The 24629-nt window shown below is 36.9% G+C and overlaps 2 protein-coding genes across 2 annotated transcripts; both read right to left on the bottom strand.

Annotated features, from left to right (window-relative positions):
• Positions 1-4989: 4989 nt before the first annotated feature.
• Positions 4990-5454, bottom strand: LOC145068276 (uncharacterized protein At5g01610-like). The gene has a single exon (XM_079015228.1). It carries the CDS (start codon positions 5452-5454, stop codon positions 4990-4992), a length of 465 nt encoding a protein of 154 aa, XP_078871354.1.
• A 1778-nt stretch (positions 5455-7232) lies between these two features.
• Positions 7233-12039, bottom strand: SEC15B (exocyst complex component sec15B). Its single transcript, XM_079015463.1, has 2 exons — positions 9440-12039; positions 7233-9250 (listed from the first exon to the last, which is right to left on the bottom strand). Exon 1 carries the CDS (start codon positions 11895-11897, stop codon positions 9477-9479), a length of 2421 nt encoding a protein of 806 aa, XP_078871589.1. The 5' UTR covers positions 11898-12039; the 3' UTR covers positions 7233-9250; positions 9440-9476.
• Between the last annotated feature and the right edge of the window lie 12590 nt (positions 12040-24629).

Genomic DNA, 24629 nt, shown 5'->3' on the forward strand with positions numbered 1-24629 from the left:
TTTTGTCATTTTGGGCCCTTTGAATTTATATTTTCAGCATTTTGAGCCCAAAAATGGGTTTTAAGCCCAAAGATGTTCATATTAACCAACTTGGTTATTTTTCTAGAAATGATTTGTGTGAAATAATATAATTTGTAATTATTTCATACAACTTAATGTAGATCTTGGTTTTAAGGTCTTTTTGACTAGATCCAACACCACAACCACATAAGAATATATATACAAGCATAGAAATCACACAAAGCATACATATACTCATAGATCTAGACATTTGCTTGTATTCCCCCCCCCCCCATAAAACTTATAAAAACCGAAAAATAGGGGGTATGAAGCTCACCTTGAGTTGTGGTTTCGATTTGAAGATGAAAAGAGAAGAGTTTGTTGCTATTTCGGCCCTAGCAACCTTTCCTTGGAAGATCTCAAATTTAAGGGGTTCTAAGATACAAGATCATGATTTCATATGAGTTAAGAAGAGATTTTTGGATAGATCAAGGAGTCTAAAGTGTGGATCCAAACATCAACTTACCTAGATGATGATTTTTGTGAATAATCCTCCTTGCAAAGCCCTTGAATCTCGAAATTTTTGAAGGAGTGAGGAGATGTTCTTCAAGACTTAGAGAGAATGGAGTGAATTTTTGTGAGTGTGTGTGTGTTGTGTTCGGCCGAGAGCAAGAGAGAGAGAGAGAGAGAGAGAGAGAAAGAGAGAGAGAGAGAGAGAAAGAAATAGACCTTGAGGTGATATGTGCATGGAAGTATGAGATAAGATGCATGGAAATCCAATATGTAAAAATGAGGTGGCTATGAAAGTCAACTCTCTCTTTTTTTTACATGGGCTTGGGCCGAAAATTAGAGAGGGAGAGAAAAGAATTTGGGCCTTGCATGCTTAAGCCTTCTTCATGTTTATGTTAAGTGGTGCTTGGTCCAAATAACCATAATTATGATTTTTATGACCTATTAGGGCTACATTAGGTTAAATATGGCCCAAAATGGTTCATATAATTGATTTATTTCATTCTAGGCCCAATATGGCCCAAAATATTGAATTAAATGGAAATGGGTCCAATTAGAGCCCATTTAAGAATTCTAAACTTAAGATGGTCAAATTGGAAGCTTATTGGTCCATTGGGCCCAATAAGGAAGTCCTAGTCCAAAATGGACCTAAACAAGAACTTTTAAGGTTTCCAATTGCTTATTGACTACTTGAAATGCTTGCATGGTGTATTTGATTAAATTTTTGTTGTCATAAAGTAAGCATCATGCATGCTCTTAAGTCTTTGATTCATAATTTTACTCAATTGTCGTAGTTACAAGGCACAAAATTTCTAGTTGTGACATTATCCTCATAGTCCAACTCCATATACTCTTTGGGTCTCACTTCTGGATTTTCTTCTTGAACCATTTCTGGTTCTCCTTCAACCCATCCATTGGCCACTAAGGCCTGGTAGTAGAGGTCGCCTTATGGAAGTTCAGCCATGGTGCCTGTGCTAACATAGAGGCGTGAGAAGCGTGTAGAAAGTGTATGTGCGACGGTTATATGATATCCCAAAATGCTCCTATAGTATTTTAATTGTTTACGTTTGAGTTCCTTAAAACTTTTTGGATACGAGGTTGGTAAGTTTCTAGATTCATTGCCCACCATGATCACTCCCAAACACATGTTGGTCTTATTTTGAATAAGTATAGTCAATCAGACTATATTTACCCCCAATACGACTACATAATTGTCCGCGTTTAACCACGATGTTCAATTCCTCCAAAGACTTTTATTGTTTCTTATCGTGACAGTACCCTAAAATGCACACATAGGTATGTATTTTATTTTTGTTCAGAGTATTTTAGTCACAATGTATTTATAGTTGCATATCTTGTATGATTAGATATGTCAGTTCACTATAACATTGTTCTGATACCAATCTGTCACACCCCCGAACTAGACAACGGAAATGTCCGGGGGCGGGTGACTTCATCTTGTAATATCATCACAGTGTATATAATTGAACCAAAGACAACATCATCATCACACATGAAATATAACAATCATCATAGTTTAAATAAGTGTGTTGGTTTACGAATTACATTCCAAATGTTAAATGTATGATGATAACAAAATACAACAAAAATCCACGTGTTCTTTATGACCAACCTGCTTAACAAGTCCCTGAGAATACAAATTATTTTGAAAACGTCAACATATATAATGTTGGTGAGTTCATAAGCATGTTTGTATAAAAAGTTTTGTATCATTTGTAAACACCAGAAAATCCGATATTTTCCGTAAAAAAATGGTTTGAGAGTTTTGTTTCAAATATTGTATTTAGCATGTGTGTTCATATTTTTGAAAATGTATAAAGAGAGAGTTCCAGAAAATCCTATATTTTATGTTGTAAGTAAAATGTAATGTATAGTATTTTGTTTCCCAGAAAATCCGATATTTTCTGTCTGTAGAAGAGTTGTAGTCTTTAAACCGTAAGACTCGGGTGTTATAGAAATGAATAGCTCGTACGTGTATCAAAAGTATAGTATATGTATTTATGTCACACCCCCAAACCGAAATGGCGGAAACATTCGGGGGTGGAGGATGTCATGTATAGTATCACAACAATTGTATCATAGTAATCAAAGTAAACACAACCATTACATTGAGTATATATAAGGTATTTACATCAGTTTGATACATAATTTGTATACATCAAAAGTATAGCAGAATATAAAATATGTGACCCTATACACTCCGTCTTATCAAGAATGTGAAGCTTGAAGTGATCTTCTTGAGCTAACACACACACACACAAACTCACAAAATTTGATGGAATGAATGGAGGAGTTTTCTTGTGCTAGAGAGGGAGAGTGTTTGATGGAGTTTGAAGTGAAGATGGTGGTGGGGAGCTAGCTTCGGCCGATCTTAAAAGAAGAGAGAAGAGAGAGAGTAATGTGGTTCGTGCTTAGTGGTTAATCTTCTAATTATCTAGATGTTTGTTGGGAAAAATGTATGGATTACCACCATGCAAAACTTAGGTGTCATCAATTTTAAATTAAATCAATTTTTTTTTATCTAAAATCGAGAATAGAGAGGGGATGAAAGAAAAGAGTATTGGGCTTGGCTTAAGATGCAACCAAAAACACATTAGCCCAATAGAGGTTTTTCGGCCCATTGGGCCCACGCACAAGTCTACGACCCAAAATGGTAAAAGAAATGGGTTTTCGGCCCATGTAATTAAAGAAGATGGTTTTCGGCCTAATAAGGCCCATGATGAGTCTTATGGCCCAAAATGCTATTGCTTATTGAATGTGGGTCCAACTAGGGCGCAAATGAGGTTTCTTAGCCCAAAAGAATCAAGTTAAGGGTTTATTGGTCCATTAGCCCAATAAGAGGATCTTAGTCCAACAATAGGTTTGAATCGGGAAGTTAGGGTTTCAAGCCTAAAGTTGAGTGAATGTAGTGCATTGAATTAGGTTTAGAGCTTCACAAGTAAGTTTTGATTCGAATAGTTGTTTTTGAATGAATAACATGTATAACATCATACTTAGGTTACAAGATATATCGAAAGGTAGTTACACATGAACATAATTTTTTAGCCCTAAAATGCTAGTTGTGACAGATCGAAGCTACTTTGAGCGAATTCCTAATTGTTGTGCTTGGGATCATGTCCAATTAGGGTTGTTCACTATTCGGATAAAACCGAATTATCCAATTGGACAATTTGGATTGGACTATTTGGTTCGGATATTTGGATATTTGGATTAGTTTTCAACAAAACCGAATTATTATTTTGGATTTCGGATTGGTTTTGGTTTATAAAATAAGAACCGAATAGTCCAAAAAAACCGAATAAAGATTTATTATATATATATATATATATATATATATATAGTTATTTATTAATTTTTAATTTATTTTTTCAAATAGGTTCAAAACGTTTCACCCGATAAAAAAAACATTAATATGCATTTTCTCTCAAAAGTTTTGTATCTATAAATATTTAACTATAATATATCTTTTTATTAGTTGTTTATAAATTTCAAATCACAACTAAATTATTTGTTTTTGCTTCTTGTGTAAAGTTGGGTAATATTATAATTATATGTCGTTTTAAAAATTTTCGGTTTTGAAAACCGAATTATAAAAACCGATCCAACCGAATTATAATTGGATCGGATTGGATCGGATTTGAATTTAGTTTGGATAATTCGGATCCATATTTTGAAAACCGAAATCAATTTGGATTTACTTGATTGGATCGGATCAAACCGATCCATCCAAATGAACACTCCTATGTCCAATAGTGTTGTACCACAAGTTCATCACAACATCCTCATTTCAGCTACCTCCACCTTCCTTTCGTGCTCCTTCTTAATCGACCAACATTTCAGATCCATACAACAAATCATGTTTTATAGTCATCCTATAAAATTTTCTCTTTAGTTTCAATGAGACCTTGTGAGTTGTCACACAAAACTCATGTGGTCACTCTCTATTTTTAACCATCGTTTCTTTAAACATGTACTTATAAATGAAATTTTATTTAATTCAAGTTTTTTTACAAAAAAATGGTTTTATAAATAAATATAATATCACCTAAAATCTTATAAGTTTACTGTTTTGTACTAAAAGATTATCATATTCGGTCTTAAAAAAAAAAATGGTGAGTAAAAAATATAAAATTAAATTTAAAAAAAAAAAAAAATGCATGTAAACAGAGGTCGAAATCTAGAGTATATACATTAAATCCGAAATTATTTTTTAGAAAAGATTGACATCAAAATAAAATCACTTATTTTGTAAAAAAAACATAACTGGTTATTATTTATATTATGTTTTTTGAAAAAATCCCCACATGTACATAGTCAAAAACTCAAAACCTTACATTTATTTTTAACCCTCTCCATGCACCCTTCCTTAATTCTTGAGCGTTTACACTTTACAGCAACCAATCCAAAAGATTCGTCGGCATTCGGCAATTTCAATATTTCATATTCATCTTCTCACCATTAATTACTTTCTAAACTATCGCAATCAAACCCACAACCACACTCCGGCGACTCCTCAAATTGATCAACGTCGAATCCAGCTGACAATATTCCGACGGAGAAATCCAGGTCATCGCTATCTCGAGTAACCTCCACTATATCCACCCATATAATAATTACTTTTACACTAACCCCTTTCAACTTCGTCAGTTTGTCTTTGCTGATCACTCCACTGATCGTTGATTTGTATTTCAGATCGTAGCCGGAGACGGAGAATTCACATGTATCACTAAGTTTGACCTCGAATTCTCCGGTGTCTTTGTTCAGGGTGTATGATGTTACGCCTGTCGGAAGCAGACCTACCGGAAAATCGTAATCTTGCAGAGCCTCGTACACGGTGGGTGTCTCGGCGACTGCAAGGGCGGTGGAGGTGATAAGGAGAAGGGAGAGGAGGAGAAAAGGGAGTATTGACGCCGGAGAAGACATTTGAGAGTTGGAGAATGGGAGATATGATGATGTTTAATTCTGCAGACTTGCATGGAGTAATGGAGGTTGGTTGCTTTTTGTAGAATAATATTTGTAATCCAACACGCGAAAAAGGAGAAAAAAACGTGGTACAAAATGGAATATAACAACTATTACGAAAGTTTTATTCAAAAGTCTTGTTTTTCTATTTTTTTGCATGTAAATCCTTTAAAATATTTTGCATGATTAATTATCCATTTGCTTTGAAGTATGGAATATTTATTCTCTTGAACCCTAGATGGAATTTTTTATTACTTTTTTTAGATAGAATTTACGAGTTACTAAATTTTTTATTGTTTGGTTTATAGATTATACATCATTAGCGTATTCATAATGCATTGAACTCCATAAAGTCCAATGGATTGTCACATCATCATTTCTAATTCATACAACTCTATCATTTTTTCCCTATAATACATTGAAATCTACAAAATTCAATAGAATGTTACAAAATATAATTTATAGTAAATCTTTAAGAATTAAAAACTTTCTTTTTTCCCATTGAAGAGCTCAATGGTCATTGAACTTCAAATCTATTAAATATCAAAATACCATCTCACAATGGTGGAGTTTCATCTATTGAATGATTCCATTGAATGACACATAGACTTGCCACCTCATTCAACCCTCCCATTGAACTCCCATTATGGATGCTCTTAGATTTGATACGCTGCATATACGTTTTACTCTTGATTACTTGAGGCTTAGTATTCTATACCATTTTGGTTGCTATCTCTTACTTAAAATTAGTTAGCCTCATGTATTTTCATTAGACAATTTCATTGTCTAACTTATTTTGACTTGTGTTCAGGTTGAAGATTTAGAAGTTGCTTAGAAGATAGCGAGAATATTTTGAAGGCCTCGATTTGTGAAGCTGCATTTGAACTTGTGATAATTGTTAAAATGATTATTATCTTGCGCTTTTAACCAAAGCTCTATATTTTGGTACGTACAGATCTAATTCCGTGCAAAAATATACTAGTATTAAAGTATTTTTAAAACTTTAAATTGTATTTCAAACTATCCTAGCAAGGGTGTTTCAATTACCATAATCCCCTTTCTTTTTCAATTAAAGAGCACTCACACCAATCATCATCGGCTTCATTTATTCGATGGAACACATCTTCTACATAATGTGGTCAATGATTGCATCTCCTTATCTGGATTGTTTCTTTATGTCTTGATTCAAGACTGGTTCCCCATTTTTCAATATCTTTTCTTTGATTTCTCTCCCTGATTTTGTATGTGTGGATATATTATGGGGTTAGAAAACCTTTCTTCATGCTATGTTCTTGATTATGGCGTATGGAGTTCTAGGATGTCATTAGCAAAAGGTATGGCTCCATGGTCAAGATTTCTCACAGTTTACTCAGACGCATCCACTCACATGTTTTGTTTTTCTCCTATTCTCTTAGGGGGTGTTTGGGATATCTTTTGAAAGGGCAAAAGGACTTTTGAAAAAAAAGATAACAGAGAAAAGAAAAGATGTTTGATAAAAGTTCCTTTTGGATTTTTTATAGAAGGAAAATTGGATAAAATCTTGCTTTTTAAAACTTTCCCAAAAGTCCTTTTGCCCTTCCCGAAACACCCCCTTAACATTTCATGGTTTCTTTATCTTTCTAAATAATATTCCTTTAACAATTTATCCTCTTTTGAGTCCTACTCACACAGTCAATGTGCATTAACTCAGTTTCTTAAAAGATCAAAAACTATGCCTCAACAAATTATTCACAGGGGACTTGAATCAATTGAAATTTCTGGATTTAGAAGCCAATTCATCGGTTTCCACGACAATTTGTTCAATTTGACACAATTATTTGGGAAACATGTAATCAAATACAATTTACGATTATCAATTCATGATGCAAACTTGGTCCTTGGAATTATTTGCGCAGTTGCCATCACAGCCATGGACAAACTCAGATCACTAAGAAGACATCAAAAACTTGTGATCCGAACCCGAAACCATACCATTACAATCAAATCCACAACCACACTGTGGTGATTCCAGAAAATTACTCACCTCAAATCCGGCCGCTAGGATTCCGACTGAGAAATTGATTTGATCGCCGACATGAGTCACCTCCACGATGTTCAACCAAACCACCAGTATTTTGACGTTTATCCCCTTAAGATTTTTCAGCTTCCCTTTCTCTATCACGCCGCTAATCGTTGACTTGTACTTGATATCGTAGCCTTGAATTTTGAAAGAACAGGTCTCTTTCATGTACGCCTTGAACTCTCCGGTCTCTTTGTTCAGATCGTAGCCTGTGACGCCTTTCGGAAGAAGGCCAACCGGAAAATCGTACTCCAATAGCTCATCGTATGCTGTAGGCGTGTCGGAGGCGGTGGAGGAAATTAAGCGGAGAAGAAGGAAGAATGATGATAGAAGAAGAAAGCGAGTTGGCGGAGGAGATGAACTGGTAATCCGCCATAGAAGATCTGACCTCATCTTGGTCTCATCAACTCCTTGCGTTTCTGTCTCGACTTCATCCATATAATAATTAGAGTTACTTCTGTCCTGTATTCATCTTATTTCTATTTTTATTTTTCTTTTAGTTAAATAACATTGTTCTCAATTAAATATGATTATTATTATTATTATTTCATTAAATCATTAGATATATGATTTTCTGTGACAAACATTTTATTTTCTTTTATCTAAATGCTTATAGATACCAAGTGTTTGTACCAATAACACTTCCGACTTATCCACAAAGTGAATAGTTAAATTATTTTGTACATGCATTTTGTGTTTTGAAAGTATGTTTGTCAAAATTGGCTGGAAGCTATCATTTAATGTGATGAGATGACAACCAATACTATCTAGTTTGTTTTTTCAAGTCATTTATCTTTTATCAACATGTCAACAAGCTTTTTTTAGGTTGTTTATATCATTAGAGTAGATTTTTAACAATACAATTTTGTCATAGTTGATGTCACAATAGACCCCATGTCATCTTGAGATAGACATAAGTGAACAATTTATGTCATATTAAATGCTACATCGAACGACACAGAATTATATATCAGTTTATTCAGTTGAAATTCATTCCAATGGTATAATTAGAACCCAAAAAAAATTGTTTATTGGTCTGTTGAGTATAAACAAAACCTTGGTGACCCAAAGAGCAAATGAAATATTACCGGTGGCCATCCTTTTTTAAAATTTACAAAGTAACATAAAACATAAATGATAAAAGTTTTCAAAAACTATTTTAATTATGTTATGGGTCATGTCAGTTTCCCTGAATTAATTTTGTTGTTTAATTAGAATGTACTGGATTGAGAGACACTGGAAGCATAACTTGTCAATAATCATATATAATTGTTATAAAGTTGTCTCCTCAAACAGCTAGACATTGATTAACTTATCTGGAAGCACAAGGCATATCCTTTGGAGCATCTTTGTAATCGTAGAAGCATATCTGGTAGGCAATTTGTCGGATTCTAAGTTGCACATTTATTGTTAACAAAGTAGTTATAGGCAAAACATGTAATTAGCTTAACTTTAACAGACAAGTAACTCGTGATATTAGTTCATTACTAATGATGCATATAAGAATAAAGAATTTGACACAAATCTGTTTTTTTTTTTTAACTTTACTTACAACCTATTAATGAGCGCATTTTTATACTGGGACTAGTCCAAGAAACAAAATTAATCACACAACCACAACCACAACCAACAAATATGAATTGCTCCAAACCATCTTTTGCACTAACACCACTCCTTTGAGATCTCTTCAAGTGACACCTGAGTTCATGATACACATCTATAACAGTTAGAAGCCTGCAACTCATCTAGCTAAAAATCTAGAAGTTTTCTCCATAGCATACAGAACAAGAATCAGGTATCTAAGGACATGTTCAAGCAACTAGTAAGAAAAGCTAAAGTTCCAAAAAAAATGTAAACTATATGAAGTAAAGGCAAAGAGAAAGATACCTGGGAATCTTGAAGAAAGTAGAGTAGACACAGGGTGTTAGTTGACATCCTTGAGCCTCTTAATTAAAGAGTCTAGGGATTTTTTCTTTGGATTTTGCTTGTAGCCTCTTGATCCAAAAGTTCCAAAAAGTCGCTCAGAAGGATCCTTTAGTTTCTCTGAAATGATCCCTACTTTTCTGTAATCCAAAGCATTATAGCTCCTCTCCCTGATTACCGGATTCAAAAAATTCTCTGGGTTATTACTGAGAAGCAAGTTAACTAATTGCCTTGACTCAACAAGTGCTTTCTTCAGCTGATTAGCATCTTCTTCAGATACAAGAGAAGCTTGGTTTTCAGCAAATGATTCCAACAATTTGATATCTAGATCAATCCCCATCACAGCATTCAAACTGAACCTTTTCACAGATTCACCAACTAAAAAGTTAACAATTGTTTCCGAGATGTGGGAAAGAACATCTTGTAACACTCGTTTCAGAACCTGACCAGGTAATATCTGTTGTGCAGTGGAAAGAAGTGTCTCCAGAAAGATGATCACCTCATTCACATATTCGTTTTCACTCTGAGGTGACTCATCAACCATCCAATTCACGTTCTCGATCAATGTCATGAAACCATCAACTTTCTTTTTAAGCAAACTGCACAGCATTTCTTCAGCTGCATCACGTGCTTTCGTCAGGGGAAACTGCCGCCTACTTCTTTCCACCATCCTAAGAGGGATCCCAGAAAGCTTTGCAGCATGGCGGAAGAAGAAATCACAGGCTCGTTCAAGAACAGCCATGTTAGCTGCAACAACCATGGCTTGATTCACCCCACTGATTGAACTGCTAATAAGCTTTAGAAGGGCATCATCCAGAACTTCAGTCAGAAGCCGATCTAAGTATTTCTTCACAACATCATAGAAATCAAGCTGTCCACCATGAGACATGAAACTAACAGAATCTTCGATGAAGGACCTCACGATTCGACAACAATCAGGCACAGTGGATGAAAATGGAGCAATGTAAGGAAATGCTGGTACAATGTCAGAAGTTTGTATCTGGAAAGAAAGAACGTTCATGGAATACTCGTACTCTTTGTTCATCCACATCTGTTCAAACTTATCTGCAGCAACAGCTTCAGCAATTTGTTTCCGACAATCTGATAACAATAACTCATGGTACTTATCCCTGTGCTTGTTTAACACATCAAGCAAAGCATCAACTGAGTATCCATACCTCCGCAGAGTGACACCAAGCAAACTCACATAATCCTTGATCAGTAACAAATGATTGGCTGTTCGCATCCTAGAAAATTGATCTTCTAACACAGAACACATTTTGCTAACAGCAGTGTCCCACAGATTTTCTACTTCCATTTTCGTTATCAATCCACCCCCGGTCCTTAAAACGCGATCTTCAACTATGAAAAATCCGGCTATCTGAGCGAAAAACGTCTGGTGAGATTCTAAAAAAGGTGTCATGGAAGATACCTGGAAATCCGAAGTTAATTGAAGTTTCCGGTTTTCGAAGTAATACTTTTTGAATCCATCCTCAAGCCCAAGAGTTTGATGGATATGGTAGGATCTATACAATGAAGTCAGATCAAAACCTAGAGCGACATTAACATTACCGCCGTTCCCATAAACATCGTTGCCTTCGTTTCCTATAGAGTAACCGTCGTCGTCTTCTTCTTCGAGAGCATAAACAGTGTCCCTCACGCTGAGGCGACTCTGCTCCTCGGCTTGCCGTTGCCTGATCCGTAATTCTTCTTCTCTCTGTCTACCGGCCGACGCTTGTCCGATAGCAACTTGCCCCAAGTTCCGGCTCACCGTACGGATCTCAACAAGCCAATCTCCAAACTCTTTGCTGATTCTCCGTTCGATGTGCGCTCGGATCGCAGGGATGTTCTTCTCGAGCATCCTCCGGAGCGTGGACGACGGCGTCTTTTGTATAAAGTCTCTCTCGATCGAGTCAATACACTTCAACGCCATGTAAAAGTTATTCTTCGATAGATGAAAATTCACCCGCGAGCAAAGCTCCATTAATCGGACACAAATTCGAAGAGATTCGATCGCAAGGGATATGTTTTGGCACTTATTTCTCGCTTCTATGAAAGAATCGAGAGATGTTAAGAGAGGGCCGGCAACAGACTGTAACTGGTAGTTTGAATTGGAGATGGATGATTTAAGCGATTCGACGCCGGAAAGAAGAGAACGGAGGTCATCGACAGCCATTATGAAGTCCTGATAATGAACCTTGCAGACTTCTTCGATCTCAGCCTCTTTGGATCTGCAGAAATGACGGAGGTGGTGGAGTAGGGTTTCGGGCTTACCCGAGGCGAAGGTTTTGCGGATGAAAGGGGATAAGTCTTCTCCGTTGGATATGGCGGAGGATAGGAGGAGCTGGTCGAGCTTGTCGCCAGAGTCCCCATTCTCCGCCGAGGCTACGACGACTTTCCGGCGCGTTTTGGATGAGTTCATCGACTTTCGTTGCGGTTTCTTTTCTCCGACAACAGAGTTACCGTCAGTGAATGATTAACGGAGACGTTAGACACGGATTATATTTAGGAGAGAGAAATATAGGAGCGCTGGCAGCCTGTGATGTAGGTGACCAGATCCGGATGTAACAACGCCGGATGATGGTAAAGTGGTATGGTAATCACTAATCAATGAATTATCATAGAATTTACTAGGAACTTCTCTAACATATTGAATGGATGATTACAAAATTAACAATAAGTGAAATAATAGATAAAATTGCAAAAATATGGGACTTAGTTCAAAAAGTTCGGAGTTGCAATGTTAGTCTAAAATAAGTTTTTTGTTACGAGTTTGATCCAATTTACTTTGAAAATAATTAAATTTACGAGTTTATCCTTCTCGTTTTGTTTTTCATTTTTCTTTTAATACAACAGTTAAAGAAAACAAAAAGAAAAAATAAACATCACCTCAACCAACATCCCTCGAGTCTCAATCTATCTTTCTCTATTGATTCGCAGGAAACCATCGTTATCGTCGGAAACCACTGTCACTATCGCCAGAAACCACAGTCATTGTCACCGCCATCGTCGGAAACCGCCCCTAGGTGACGTTCAAACGTCTTTACCGGTAGCGGTCTTCTCCGAAGTTCGGATCTGTAGCTCGACGACTCGCCGAAAAGAAAAGAGACAGATTGACGTTCAAACCACCACATTTGCGACGCTGCAGATCTACGTCGTCCTTTAGAGGGTTCATAATTCGCCGAAAAAATGATTTCTCGTATCTAGCAAACGATTTCTCGATTTTTAGCAAACCCGACTCAGTTCATTCCTTTTCTCAGTCCATCCTTCATCGATCGCCCCTTTTCTCATATGTACGTCGCCAAAAACCCTAGGATTGTCGGGGTACGAGATCGTCGGAGTATACCATATGATTATCGCCATGTTCATGGAGTGGCAGTGGTTTCGAGTTGTTACGGTTTACAGTGGCACCAGATTTAGAATGTTGACAAATCTATGAATTCGTCGTCCTCCCTCCCACACAACATTGTAACAAGGTTAGGGTTTCTATTGGTGGCAAGTTACGGTAGTGGCGCCGATAACGAAGTAGATCAAAAAACGGACGACAACATTGAACTTGACCTCGTCGACGACGAGGGTTTTCAGATCAAAACTCTCGGTCGTCGGAACCCTCTTTGTTAGAAGCCTCCATCGCCGGTTATGGTGAAGGAGATGAGCAGGTGCTGGGAAATAGATGGGGGGGGTGAAGTTGTGTGTATTTTTTCTTTTTATCTTTTTTTAACTGTTGTATTAAAAAAAAAAAATAATAAGGTGTAGGGTCCATTATGTGTTGCGTCTTGGGCTCGGTCCTTAGTCCAATTTTGTATCCGGATTGGGCCTGTCTACCCGTGATTTATTAATTAGGGTTTAGTATTTATAGATGCTTGCATGCATCTTTGTACGGAGCTTTTGAGTCGATCATTCATAGCGAATACTTTTTTATCGATTGTAACCCTAAAAGCTTCTACAGCGGAAGTTCTTTATCGAGCTCTGCTGAGGCATGAATCTATTGAATCATTCAGCTTATTTTGATTCATTCTCTTATTTGTTATTCTGTTTGCATTATTCTGATTAACCTGTGTGAGATCTAAAAGATCAAAGAGTTTTTCAACTCATCAATTGGTATCAGAGCAGGAGACTGTGTAATTCATACACATCTCTTATGTGAAAGAAGTGATTAGGGTTCATTCCGCATTCATTGATATTTATTGAGCCGTCACTCCATAATTAACGTATCTCATTAATTATTCATCTTGCCCTAATATTACGTATTACAAAGTCTGATCTTATAACAGGTTAAACGATCAAGCATGGACGATTCTCAATCCAATCCCATCAACATCTCTAACAGCATCGGATCAACAACCAAGATCCCAATCCTCTACACTCAAGACTATGAAGTGTGGACGCACCATTTTGAAGATTACGTTCTTGGATCGGAAGATAACGGGTATCTAATATGGGAAGCTATCACAGCTGGCCCCTTCGCTCACTCGAGCACTTCAAGAATCATTAAAACTCAGAAGGAGTACAATGATCTATTAAAAGATGTGAAGGACGTCGCTCAGGACGAAAAGGAGAAGTTTCAATGCAACATTAAAACATTGAGACTAATTCGATTCGCCCTTCAATCCGACACATTTCGGTTAGTAAGTTCTTGTGGTACAGCAAAAGAATTTTGGGATCGGCTGCGAGAGCTGTATTCCACAGATGAAGATCTGGAGCACTCGATTCAGACCCTACTTCTCTCTGAATTTGGAGAGTTCTAGCAGAAGCCAGAGGAGGTTGTTACAAAAACATTCGATCGGTTCAATCATCTTCTCAGTAAGATGATCAAACATGACATAGAAAGAAATCTCATCGAACAGAAGGTCACTTTTTTAAATGGCCTAAGACCTGAATGGAGGGCGATTGTGTCGACGGTTAAAGCACATGAGCAGTTCAAATCATATTCTTTGGCGAAACTGGTGGGGATTCTGAAATCCCAGGAAAAGATTATGCTACAAGAAAAGAGGCGTTGTTTCAAACTTGGGGTCTTTGGCCCTTCTGTCTAAAGGTAAGAGCGCAACAGAAGATGAAGAAGATCTGAATCTGGGAGACTATGATCTGACATCTGATGATTATGCAATGATGGTGTCAAATCCCAAGAGGTTCATCAAAAAGAAGTTCCCTAACAAGAAGAACCGAAATTGGCGGGGAAGCTACAACTATGAAAAAGTGAAAGAGGAGCCGAAGGTTGAAGAGCCAAAGAAAGAAGCGAAGGGTGAAGTTGATTCTGGTGTCAGCTGTTTTTACTGTGGAGGGAAAAATCACTACGCAAAAGATTGTGTGTTGAAGAAAATGGCAGAGAAAGATGAGGAGAAGGATGAAGAAGCAAGTCTCTTGAAAAGATTGAAGGAGATTAAAAGGAAGAAAGCTACTGCTAATCCCTCTATGAATGCTCTTGTTGTGCAGGATTCGGTAGATGATGATGAGTTCGGTGGTGTACAGGTGTGGTCGACCGACTCAGAAGATGATGAAGTGAGAAAGCCTACTCATGGAAAAGCTTATGTGGCGAAGAGTAGTGATACAGGTGGAAGATGTTTGATGGTGACAGATGTATCCCAGATGAGGAGATACAACACTGATGGTGGAAACGAAGTGGCTAAGGAGCGAGAGGACGTGTGCTTCACAGCGAAGCCTCTCAGTGTGCAGATCAGTGAACTAGATGAACTGATCAAGAAGGTACAATCCATTTTTGTTTCTTTTAAAATTCCACAAACATCATATGAAAAAGAATTAAATAACTTGAATTCAAGAATTTCAAATCTAGATAGTTGTTTAACTCAAGCACATGTCACGAATTCTAATCTAACTGACCAAATAAGCAAGGTATAATCCAAGAGTGAGGAGCGAAGAATGTGGATTGAGCAGAAGGAGTTGGAGCTGGTTAAATCTAGGGATGAAAATATCTATTTGCAAAGAGACAATCTTAAATTGTTAAAACAGAGAAATGTTTTTTGTTTGATTGCAAAAAGACTTTATACTAACATTACTCAACTGCATTTAGACTGTGAAATAGGCCAGAAGATACATCGCATGATTTTGCCCTTCCTTGAGCTAAAGGAGGATGAAATCGATGTCGAAGCATACAACTGTGAAAGTGTTGTATCTTCAGATGATGTAAATCCCACTTATATGTATGGTCTGGACAAAATTGAATCATTTATAAAGTCCAAAGACCATAAGGACATGCTTAAGAATCTTTTAGATGAAAATGATAGGTTGAAACTCAGAGCCGAAACTATACAAAAATTTGACTCATTGAGTACCAAATTAAGTTCAGAAAATAAAATTGATGTTGAAAATGCATCTGAACTTAATGAGGATGATGACATGAGTGAAATCTTTGTAGAGGATGAGGTTAACTGTTCCGAGTTTATTAGGAGCGAACCTGAAAACCACAAAAACCTGATTTCTGAAAATTTTGTGGAATTCGCTCGTCTGTCCAAAAATAAGTCCCCAATCCTTAAAGAGAAGGTCGTTATCTACCAAAAGGTAAGAACCACTCCCAATCGGGTTTATAAGGTCACAGGAGTAACCGAACGTCAGACAGCCGAACTCTCTACATTGGTGAATGAAGATAATGCAGATGGTTGTGATGAGTTTTTATGGTCTGCACCGATAGACAATGCAGACGAAACAGTTGGTTTATCGGAGCGAACATCATGGAAAGTCAAAGGTAGATATGTGGCAGAACCACTTAATAAACCTACCAATTTTGACGTGCCCAGTTCCAGTGGCACAAAAGAGGTTCCAGTGGAATGCGTCTCCTCAACAAGCGAAACCTCTTCCATGGAAAGTGAACCAGTTGTTCAGAAGTCGAAACAAAAGGCAAATATTCACAGGCAACCGAAACAAGTGAAAAATCAAAAGCAGCAGAGAAATCTGAGATATAAGAAAAATCTCTCAGAGCGAAAGCAATTATGGCGCTCCTAAAATCCTCACTATACTCACTTTGATAGAAAATCCAAGCCAAAAGGAGAATAAAACAAGAGTAAAAGGAGCTTCAGTCCATTGGATCAAAAGAATCAGAGGAAGACTTTCGGGCCACAGAAAGAACAAAACCAGAAAGATAAGTTCGGTCCCGAAAGTAACAACAACCGAAAGCCTGGTTTCGGTCCACCAAACAACAATAGACAAAGACCAGAGTTCAGTCCATCAAGCTTTTACAGCAGAAGACCCGGTTTCGGTGAAACATCCCAAAAATATGACCCGAAAATTTCATTTTCAAAAATCATAAAACTGAGTATCATATAATAAAACCATACGCTACGTATCTCAAACCATACTAAAATACTGTGAGAAAACTGAGTCACAACTGTATCAAAACATATCTAAGAAAACTGTATCAACTCCCAGGACAAAAACTGAAGCTGTGGTGTGTGCGATGCCATCATCCCGAGCTCTTCCCTTTACTTGCGGAAGTACCTAAAACCAAAACTGAAACCGTAAGCACGAAGCTTAGTGAGCTCCCCCAAACTACCACATACCATACAATACATATAAAGCACATACTGGGCCTTGCCCACTGCATCGGACCGAGGTCCGGACTAACTGGGGCCTTGCCCCCTGCATCGGACCGAAGTCTAGGGTTTCTCTCTATGGACTGGTAGCCGCAAATGAAGGCCATAAGGGCCTTTAAATAGGTCCCAAACCCGAGAAATTAGGGTTTCTTTCGTCAGCTCTAACTCGGCGAGTCACTCCCCTGACTCGTCGAGTCTCCTCATTAACCACGTCATCCAGTCGCGACCAGACTCGACGAGTCTAAACACCAACTCGTCGAGTCACCTCACATAATTAAAGAAATACAACATAAATCAATATACCCGGGAAACTGGGTGTTAGAAGTTCCAATCTATAAAACCTTTCGATTTAATAATGGTTACGTTTTCTAAATCTGCTTCGATTTTTCTTCTTATGATTTTTATTGTTGATTTTGATTTTTTAAGTTATTGGTATTTGAGAGCAAAAAGATGGACACAATAGCACCACTAGCTCTCATCAATTGTTTTGATTTGGAAGATATGTCCATTAGGTAGTGGATTTGTATATGTCGATTTTATTTTTTATTTTTACGTTTTTTGTATATGTGTTTAGTCAATGAGTTTTTTGTGGCTTATGAAATCGTGAATGGAAGATATCCCCGAGTCAATGTCTATAGTGCTTTACCCATTTGATCCCTTCTTGGATTTAGAGATGGAATTCAAATCCTTATACCAGTGAGTGATCCACATATCCTAGAACTCAGCAAAACCCATTAGTGGTATTTGTTTTGATTTATTGGCAAAAACATCTTTTTATAAAAACACAAATTGGGCTCTCAAAAAGGAGTTATTCACCAATCCTTTTTAATATTATAAAACATCTTTTAGACCCAATAGCAAAGAAAATACAAAGTTTTAGTATACCATGTAAATAGATTACCTTGATAAACCTTATTGGAAAATGTTTATGATTGATTAATTTCTGTTAATTAGTAGTTTTTTTTTTTTGGGGGGGGGGGGGAACTGTATTCTAATTTATCTATTACATATTATTCTATTTTTTCAAAGGAGAGATACATAGAACTCAAATTGCTAATTTTCGTTTTGTGTTTTTGGAATACATTTTAGTTGTGAACTTGATGCTATGCAATTACCTGCGTTATCTGGGCATGCTGAGAAGTATAATAAGAACCTTACACAACCTTATGCTTTCGTTTAACTGGTTTGAATCTTCTTATTGAGTTTACTTTCTCAAGGATAAATGGGTTGTAACGACCCAAAAATACGAGCCAAAAATTTCATTTTTAAAACATATTCTTAGCAAACCTTAGAAATAAAACGTTCACTGATCATATCATTTCATAAAAGTTATCGCATGTCTTGAAAAACATTTCATAAAAACATAATAAAGTCATAGTACAAATTCCCAGGAGGATCTCATAATGTGGAATACAAGGCGTGTGTGTGATGGGTCGCTACCGCGCCAGCTCCTTCCCCTTCGAAGAAGAGGTACCTGAAACCAAAAACCAAAAATTGTAAGCACGAAGCTTAGTGAGTTCCCCCAACATACCACATACCATACAATCACATATCTTACATACTGCCGGACAATTCTGGGGTGCTTGACCTACCCGGTACGGCCATTCTGGGGTGCCGACCTACCCGTGTCAAGCCGTTCTGGGGTGCTGACTACCCATGTCAAGCCATTCTGGGGTGCTGACTACCCATCAGTCCTGACAACCGATCCTCGAGGACTATTTCACCCCTACTACTACTATCACATATATCATAACATAACATATTATCAGACATATTTGGGGTGTCCGATCTACCCTTCGGTCCTAACGACCGAACTTGTGGACTAATCCCCTCCTACTACCACTATCACATATAACATATCATGCCAGCATATAAACATATCTTCACATACTATCAGACATATATGGGGTGTCTGGCCTACCCTTCGGTCCTAACAACCGAACTCTACCACTATCACATATAACATATCATGCCAACATATAGCATATCAGGTATTAGCAAAACTAGATGATATCACAAAGACAATCATCTAACATACAACTCCTACTGGTGGGCCGACATTGTGGCCGTAGACCCATCGCTACTGGAAGGTAACTCACCTCAAAAGTAGTTGCTAATCTGTGTGGGAACGGACTGTCTTCTGCTCCTGCTGCCTCGGAAATCCTCCGGCTATAAATCCCACAAAACACTCAGTCAAATACTGCTAATTGTCCTTGATGTGTGTAAAACCAACTAGTTTTAATCCTACTAACTTAGACACAAAATAAACACACGGAAGGCAGTGTACCTATCGATTTGTAATATAGTTCAAGCAAGTAGGGTATCGAACACAGGGAACGGTAAACAATTAAAATAAATGCTAATATTATCTAAATAAAACAAATAACAAAAAGGGGGTTTTCTCTAGTTTTACAAGACTAGAAACTTAATTAGAATAACCAACACACAAATTAACTAACTAGCAACTAAAACAATTAATTACCAGCTAAATTCAATAGTAAAGAGGACTTCTGTTTAGGTACGACTCATTTGTTCCCATGGATGATTTTAATGTATCGGATTAATTCTTCATTGGCTACCGATTAAGATAATTAGGTTCATGTTCGCTATTCCTAATTCTTAGAAAACAAATTAACTCAACCAATGGCCAGTTGTCTAAATTAACGGGTTTCCTAGATTATTGATTCGGGTTAAGTAAGACTTGTAGTGGTTAACTAAATTGGCCCTTCAATTAACCTCTTGTCGATGTTCATCCAACAAGCTTACACATTAACTTACCTATCTTCTAGTTAATTCTAGTTTCACGTTCGTTATTCCTAGACATACAACTATGTGGTCACAATAAATCATATGAAATTAATAACTAAGAGATGTTCATACAACTTAATTACTGATTTATTAACAGAAGAATAGTTATTGTCAACACATAAGGTTCTTTAACAAGCTTAACAAAACATAATCACCAATTAAAATTAATCCTACTCAAATAATCAATCCATGTTCACAAAATTGTCTACCCTAACAGAAGAATAAGTTTTTAGCTCATGATTGCAGTAAACATAAACTCAAAAACGAAATCAAAGTATGTAAACATGATTCAAATCAAAAAGTTACTAAGAATAAACCAAAATTGTCTTGATTCTCTTCACAATTTAATGTAGGGTTGATTCTTTAGTTCCTCACGACCTAGCAGCACTTCCATTCGTTTCTCAGCCTCCTAGGGTTTCTCTCCATGCTAGGGTATCGATATGAAAGTCCCTTTATATAGATTTTCACAAAACAAAGGCTAATCGGCGAGTCCAGTGACCTACTCGCCGAGTACATCACTTAAGACCCGTGTACGGCAAGCCAGCGCGTCTAGAATCGTGAAAGTTCGATACAACTTGCCGATTAATCGACCCTACTCGCCGAGTACGTTTCGAATCAGCATTTTCTCAAAACACAAAAGTCGTCCGAAATTGTGTCTACTTTTCAGAACATTTTGAATCTCGTCAATCGGAGTTACAGTTTATGAGATATGGCCAAAACACTGACGAGGGGTCAACCTGTCCAGCAACATCCTTCTTTCTTCAAAATCCAAGATCCAAGCCTCCAATCGCTAGTTCCGCTTCCTTTTCCATCCGAGCATGTCTTTGTTACTGAAAATGAAATATTTAAGCTAATTAAGCACATTTTGTTCATTAAATGAGACAAAAACAACATAAAGTATTAAGATAATGCATGAATTTTATAACTAAATATGCTCATATCAAAATACCCCACACTTGACTTTTGCTTGCCCCCAAGCAAAACTGAATTTTAGTACACTAATATTACATAAGACAATCCCAATCGAACCCAGCCATTATGCCAAGACCGCAACGCATGCATTTGTGTCTAAAATTTTCCTAATAACCCCTATACTCCAAATACTCACAATCCTCATAAACATTCGCCCACTTTTTCCGAACAATGCTCATTTTATGCATCCCTCCGAATCCATCCTCAGAAAATCTCCTAACCTCAAGGTATTTTTGGTTGAGCAACCCAAGCATACATAATCTAGACAATTACAATTTATGATACCACATTGGAGCTCTTTGGAATTCTTCACTTCTTTGACATTTGATCTTTAATTTCTTTGAATTCACCACCTTGTTGTTTGATTTTTGGTATCTTCAGCTTTTTGAATCTTCGGAATTTTGATCTTTTGACTTAATACTTTAACTTTGATGCTCCAAAAATTCTTCAAACTTTTCTTGTAATTCACTCTCTCTTTTTTTAACATGTAACTCACTTTTTTTTTTCACTCAAAACCTACATGCTTAAGCAGGGGCGCTCAACTTCAACCTTTATTGGTTAACGATAATAATTTTCCTGGATACATTTCTGGTACACGATGCTAAACATATTGCATCCTTCGAACTAAGCGAGGTCGTGTTTTTGTCCCATGATTTCACTAGAATAAGGAAGCCACAAATGCACTAGAACGTATATAGGCTCAACTAAACATTTGGGTCTTCATGCAATCATCAAATATAATACTAGCATGGAATCCTAATTACTTTTACCAAAATTTTCTAAATTAAGTCCTAAGCAACATTTTTGGTGTGCAATTTTTTTTTTTAATATTAACCAAAAATAAGACTCTAAATTTTCTAATATGTAACCAACCCCCTACCCCACACTTATTTTATGCAATGCCCTCATTGCATATTATGTATGATAAAAACATAAAAAGAGAATAAAGAGGGAATTGGAACAAACTCCCCTGGTATAGCAGTCGATAGGTTGGTCACTTTCATTTTAGCTCCAACTTCAATTGACTTTAGACATGGTAGCAGCTCATCCATGCCTTGGGTGTCAAGTATCGTGTGGTATAGCTCCAAATGTAGACGAAAAAAACTCTCGGAAACGCTCAGAAATTGTTCTTCAAAGGTGTAGCCAATTTTCGTATCAAATCATCAGCTTGAGAGACAAAATAAGGATCAATTCGTCGAGTCTATAGGGTGGCTCGCCGAGTTGTTGCGTAATACTGGCAGAAGTCGAGTTTTTATACTGGGACTCGTCGAGTAGGTAAGTGCACTCGCCGAGTCCATCGTTGTATAAAGAAAATGTTTCTGCTCCAGGTCTGATTCTGATGTGTGTGGCGAATATTAAATTGATACTTTCCCCATTTTTTCTTTAGTAAATGAGCTCTTAATAACCTCTTTCATCACCGAACTCATAACTAGACTCAAAACTTCGTTTTCTCTCTCGCCTAGACTCGATTCTTTCCCTAGGTTATCCTTGACTCTAGACTCTCGCATGCATCCTTACACTCAAACTGAAAAGATCAAAAACAAATACCAAGTAATAAAAAAAACATCAAAATAAAAATCCTAAATTATCCCTAAATACTAGAAGTTTAGAAAGAAAAAGAAAAACAAACTCTAATGACGGGTTGCCTCCCGCAAGCGCTTCTTTTTGTGCGAGTCTTTAGCTGGACTCCCAACTTAATAAACTTCTAATAAAATCAATGCCCATCCATCCATTGCATTAAATATTTTCTGTGGACCAATTTGTAAAATTCGACTCTTTGCTTCAAAAATTGGCCAAACGAGCTTGAATTCATAAAACCCAAGAATATTGACAAGGGTTGGGACCGGTCGGGTACTAATCAGAAATGGATCGCGCTTCAGAACTTTCTCCAAAGTTGGAATCGTCACCCCATGCTTCGAAACACAAACCGGAAGAACATGGGACCATGTCGTGGTAATGGTCAAACCACAACTTGGTTCTTGCAATTCAGCTTGTTCTTGTTCTTCGTCTGACCTCACTGCTAGCAACCTTTGCAGCTCCTCCAAGTCTCTTTCTGGATTAAATTCATCATCTTGTAAATCTAGCTCTTGTGACTCAGATTGTTCTTGATCGTTAGACAAGATGATATCTAACCATCTATCAAATTTCTTCAAATCTTCATCCGAGTCATAATCCTCATCTTCCTGCACTACTTCCTCAAGAAAAGCATCAAAAGCATCGAGATTTGGAAAATACATAATAAATAAAAATTAAACTAAATAAAAAAAATAATCAATAAAATAAAACCGATAACAATTAGCAAATAAAATTAACTATTTAGAACCGTTCCCCGGCAACGGCGCCAAAAACTTGATGTGTGTAAAACCAACTAGTTTTAATCCTACTAACTTAGACACAAAATAAACACACGGAAGGCAGTGTACCTATCGATTTGTAATATAGTTCAAGCAAGTAGGGTATCGAACACAGGGAACGGTAAACAATTAAAATAAATGCTAATATTATCTAAATAAAACAAATAACAAAAAGGGGGTTTTCTCTAGTTTTACAAGACTAGAAACTTAATTAGAATAACCAACACACAAATTAACTAACTAGCAACTAAAACAATTAATTACCAGCTAAATTCAATAGTAAAAAGGACTTCTGTTTAGGTACGACTCATTTGTTCCCATGGATGATTTTAATGTATCGGATTAATTCTTCATTGGCTACCGATTAAGATAATTAGGTTCATGTTCGCTATTCCTAATTCTTAGAAAACAAATTAACTCAACCAATGGCCAGTTGTCTAAATTAACGGGTTTCCTAGATTATTGATTCGGGTTAAGTAAGACTTGTAGTGGTTAACTAAATTGGCCCTTCAATTAACCTCTTGTCGATGTTCATCCAACAAGCTTACACATTAACTTACCTATCTTCTAGTTAATTCTAGTTTCACGTTCGTTATTCCTAGACATACAACTATGTGGTCACAATAAATCATATGAAATTAATAACTAAGAGATGTTCATACAACTTAATTACTGATTTATTAACAAAAGAATAGTTATTGTCAACACATAAGGTTCTTTAACAAGCTTAACAAAACATAATCACCAATTAAAATTAATCCTACTCAAATAATCAATCCATGTTCACAAAATTGTCTACCCTAACAGAAGAATAAGTTTTTAGCTCATGATTGCAGCAAACATAAACTCAAAAACGAAATCAAAGTATGTAAACATGATTCAAATCAAAAAGTTACTAAGAATAAACCAAAATTGTCTTGATTCTCTTCACAATTTAATGTAGGGTTGATTCTTTAGTTCCTCACGACCTAGCAGCACTTCCATTCGTTTCTCAGCCTCCTAGGGTTTCTCTCCATGCTAGGGTATCGATATGAAAGTCCCTTTATATAGATTTTCACAAAACAAAGGCTACTCGGCGAGTCCAGTGACCTACTCGCCGAGTACATCACTTAAAACCCGTGTACGGCAAGCCAGCACGTCTAGAATCGTGAAAGTTCGATACAACTCGCCGAGTAATCGACCCTACTCGCCGAGTACGTTTCGAATCAGCATTTTCTCAAAACACGAAAGTCGTCCGGAATTGTGTCTACTTTTCAGAACATTTTGAATCTCGTCAATCGGAGTTACAGTTTATGAGATATGGCCAAAACACTGACGAGGGGTCAACCTGTCCAGCAACATCCTTCTTTCTTCAAAATCCAAGATCCAAGCCTCCAATCGCTAGTTCCACTTCCTTTTCCATCCGAGCATGTCTTTGTTACTGAAAATGAAATATTTAAGCTAATTAAGCACATTTTGTTCATTAAATGAGACAAA

Source organism: Lactuca serriola, chromosome 8, assembly GCF_051521515.1.
Source record: "Lactuca serriola cultivar US96UC23 chromosome 8, Lser_US96UC23_V15, whole genome shotgun sequence".
Taxonomy (NCBI): domain Eukaryota; kingdom Viridiplantae; phylum Streptophyta; class Magnoliopsida; order Asterales; family Asteraceae; genus Lactuca; species Lactuca serriola.

Excerpts from the sequence above, each read along its gene's own strand:
- LOC145068276 (XM_079015228.1), bottom strand. The coding sequence starts at position 5,454 with ATGTCTTCTCCGGCGTCAATACTCCCTTTTCTCCTCCTCTCCCTTCTC.
- SEC15B (XM_079015463.1), bottom strand. The coding sequence starts at position 11,897 with ATGAACTCATCCAAAACGCGCCGGAAAGTCGTCGTAGCCTCGGCGGAG.